Source organism: Etheostoma cragini, unplaced genomic scaffold (genome assembly GCF_013103735.1).
Source record: "Etheostoma cragini isolate CJK2018 unplaced genomic scaffold, CSU_Ecrag_1.0 ScbMSFa_435, whole genome shotgun sequence".
NCBI lineage: Eukaryota > Metazoa > Chordata > Actinopteri > Perciformes > Percidae > Etheostoma > Etheostoma cragini.
The window spans coordinates 1-3629 of record NW_023268713.1 but is presented as its reverse complement, the minus strand read 5'-3'; the positions used below and the strand labels follow the sequence as shown (position 1 = coordinate 3629).

General features: G+C 41.5%; 1 protein-coding gene across 1 annotated transcript; it reads left to right on the top strand.

Annotated features, from left to right (window-relative positions):
- Positions 1-216: 216 nt before the first annotated feature.
- LOC117941110 (aminopeptidase RNPEPL1-like) lies at positions 217-3483 on the top strand (the record flags this gene model as incomplete). Its single annotated transcript, XM_034866206.1, has 2 exons — positions 217-452; positions 2965-3483. Coding segments are annotated over 2 exons (755 nt in total), but the record flags the coding sequence as incomplete, so codon positions are not given.
- Between the last annotated feature and the right edge of the window lie 146 nt (positions 3484-3629).

Genomic DNA, 3629 nt, shown 5'->3' with positions numbered 1-3629 from the left:
GTATTTTATATATATATATATATATATATATATATATATATATATATAGCTTATGTTGTTGCTGTGAGCATTGTTGAGTGTTTGATCCCTGATGTCAGCGGATGGACTGCAGGTGTTTATATTATTAATATTAATATTAATATTAATGTTATTATGGGATAGAAAGCCATCCTAAATGCCGGGTGATGACCTTTGACCTGCTGCGGATGTGATTAGCTCCACAGCCCCCCCCCCAACCTGAAGAAACTTTCCTGGCTGGTTGTGACTTCCTGTTTTGTCCGGAGTCTCCTCTGTTGTCTTCTGTCCTCTGTTGTCTTCTGTCCTCCGTTGTCTTCTGTCTCTTCCTCCATTACACCGACCAACACACGGAGACCTCCAGCGATCAGCAGCGGGACGATCTGGATCCAGTGTCCGGGAAACAGAGCTCGGAGCCGGGCCGGACTTCACCGGAGGTGCCGGTGTTTTTCTGGAGCTTTTGCTGATGGATTTTACATAAACTGTCTGTCCTCTAAAACCACAAGTAAAGCGTCTCTGGTTCTATTTCTAATTAGACTCCGCGCTAATTAGCCTGCTCTGCTAACCAGGTTAGTTAAACTAGTTAAGCTAGTTAACGCTGTCGCCGTTAAAGTGCCTGTTTTTTAAAGGTAGTTTGGTTGACTCGCTGAAAGCTAAATATGCTAATTTACAGAGCAGCTAGCCTCGGCTAAAAGTGGATTTAAATGTAGTTTTACTTTGAATGAGCCTTTAATTACTGAGATATTGGTTCCTTCCTTTGATAGGTGTCCCTCCTGGACTTCATGCTCGGGTGGACTCGTAAATCGGTCATTTTTTAAACGTAGTCTGGTCTGTTCCTACATCATCCAAACACGTCCGTCGATCTAATCTACAACGCTGGCTGTAAATGTAGATAAAGTTGGTTAAATGTGAATGTTGTCAGACACAGTAGTCTTGTGTTAAACCGTGTTCTGGGTTAAAACTCAGTCCGGAATCTCAAGCGTCCTCGTTGGTGTTCATTGTGTTTCTGAGTTAAATTCGACTTTTTTTCAATGAGGTTTTGAATGAAGTATCACCTGCCTAAACATCGCGAGAAAACTAGGTTTAAATCTCGTTTAAATGTTGATATTTTGAGTGCATCTGGTTGTGTACCGGGTCTAGACCCGGGTAGTCCCGGGTTAACTGTGGTCTAGACCCGGGTAGTCCCGGGTTAAATCAGATAGAAGGTAACAAAGTACAATAACTTGCGTTTCTGTCATTGAGTAGTTTTTTTTGTAGTTTTTTACTTTTCTACATTTTAAATCCCGTCTGTTACTGAAGGAAAGAAAGTAAATCAAAGTAAAAGTACTGAAGTAGAATATGTTGTACTCTAACTTTAAAACTACTGGATGTTTTAGGAAGAAAACTTAGAATAATCTGCGATTTAAAAAAGAAAAGTTAAAATCAGTTTTTTTCGTGTTTCTCGCCCGTTTGGAGTTTTGTTAAATGTAGTTTTTTTTAAACTTGTAAATGTATTTTTTTCAGTTTTAGTGTCCTGTGCAGAAGCAGGAAGTCCCCGTTTAACTCATTCTTCAATCAAAGTTCTTGTTTGTAGTTTAAATAAAGTTTTGTTTTAATGGGAGACAACACCAAGGGGGGGGGGGGTTCCATCTTGTCGCCATTTTGATGCTATTAAGCCGCCAGCCGCCGTTAGCATCCCATCGACTCATTCATTCATTTTAACGGTGAATAACTTTCCATCTGAAGCCTTTAAAGACTTTTAAACACAACGATGTATAAAAGGCTTTGTTAACTTGTAGCTCGCGTTATGGCCCGTAGCAGACAAACATTCCGACTTTTGTTCAAAAAATTCCGACTTTTCCTATAACTTTCCGACTATAGTTAAAAATGTTCCGACTTTATTTAAAAATATTCAGATTTTTGTTAAAAAAAAATTATTTCTAAAACATTCCGACTTTTATTCCTAAAACATTCAAACATTTTAGGAAAAGTCTGGATATTTTGAACAAAAGTTGGAATGTTTTGAACAATAGTCGGAATATTTTGAACTAAGTTTGGAATGTTTGAATGTATTAGTTAAAAAAGTCGGAATGTTTTTAAAGTTGGAATATTTACATCAAAAGTCGGAATGTTTAAATGTTTTTGGAAAAAAGTCAAAATGTTTTAGAGAAAAAAGTCGGAATATTTTGACCAAAAGTCGGAATGTTTTGGGAAAAAAGTTGGAATATTTTGAACAAAAACCAGAAAATTTTGAACTAAAGTTGCAATGTTTTGGGGAAAAAAGTCGGAATGTTTCAGGGTAAAAAGTCTGAATATTTTGAACAAAAGGCGGAATGTTTTGGGGGGAAAAAGTCGGACTGTTTTAGAGAAAAAGTCTGATTATTTGGAACAAACGTCTGAATGTTTTAGGAAAAGTCGGAATTTCTTATGAAAAAAGTCAATTTTTTGAACAAAAATCGGAATATTTTGAACAAAAGTTGGAATGTTTTGAACTGAAATCGGAAAGTTTTAATGTTTTAGGTATAAAAGTCGGAATGTTTTAAAAGTTGGAATATTTTGATCAAAATTCGGATTGTTTAAATGTTTTAGGAAAAAGTCAGAATGTTTAAGGAAAAAATTCGGAATATTTTTACCAAATGTCAGAATGTTTTGGGGGAAAAAAGCCGGATTGTTTTAGGAAAAAAGTCTGTATATTTGGAACAAAAGTCTGAATGTTTTAGGAAAAGTCGGAATTTCTTAGAAAAAAAGTCATAACTTTTTGAACAAAAATCAGAATATTTTGAACTACAGTCGGAATATTTTCAACTAAATGTTTTTTACATTTTGTTGTTTACAAAAAAAATGTTTTGGGGAAAAAAGTCGGAATATTTTGAACAAAAATCTGAATATTTTCACCTAAATGTTTTAGGAAAAGTGAGAATGTGTCGAGCAGATGTTTTTGGTTTTTGATGATTGTTCTGATCTCTTAAGGCCCCCCCAGCTGATGGAGGCGACGACGCCAGTCCTCCGTTGCGGTTCGAGTCCCCTCTGATGGCGGAGACTCCCACCTCACTGTGCTGCTGCCGGAGGTCCCCGCCGGCGTCCGGTCCCCGGTGCGCGGCGGCCCCCCCGGGGCCGGGGACCCCGCGGCGCCCCCGGGTGGACGTGGCCTCGGCGTCGAACTTCAGCAGCTTCCGGCTGCACCACTTCCACCTGGACCTGCGGGTCAACTTCGCCGTGAAGGAGCTGAGCGGCTGGCTGGTCCTGGACCTGGAACCGGTGCAGACGGGGATCCAGACCCTGGTCCTGGACTCGCACCCGTCGGTGCTGGTCCACGCCGTGGACTGTAAGGGCCCCGGCGCCGGGCGGGGGGCGCCGCTGTCCCTGACGTTCCGCGTGGACCCGTTCTCGGACTACGGGTCGGCGCTGAGCATCAGCCTGCCGGAAGGGGGGGCATCCGGGCAGCGGGTCCACGTCACGGTCCGCTACACCGCCACGGACGGGCCGGCAGTAAGACACCCTGCACCACACGTTACCGTGGTAACAGGGGGGGCACTGGTTACAGGAGATACAGGAGAACAGCTTTTAAAAAGGTGTGTGTGTGTGTGTGTGTGTGTCTGTGTGTGTGTGTGTGTGTGTGTGTGTGTGTGTGTGTG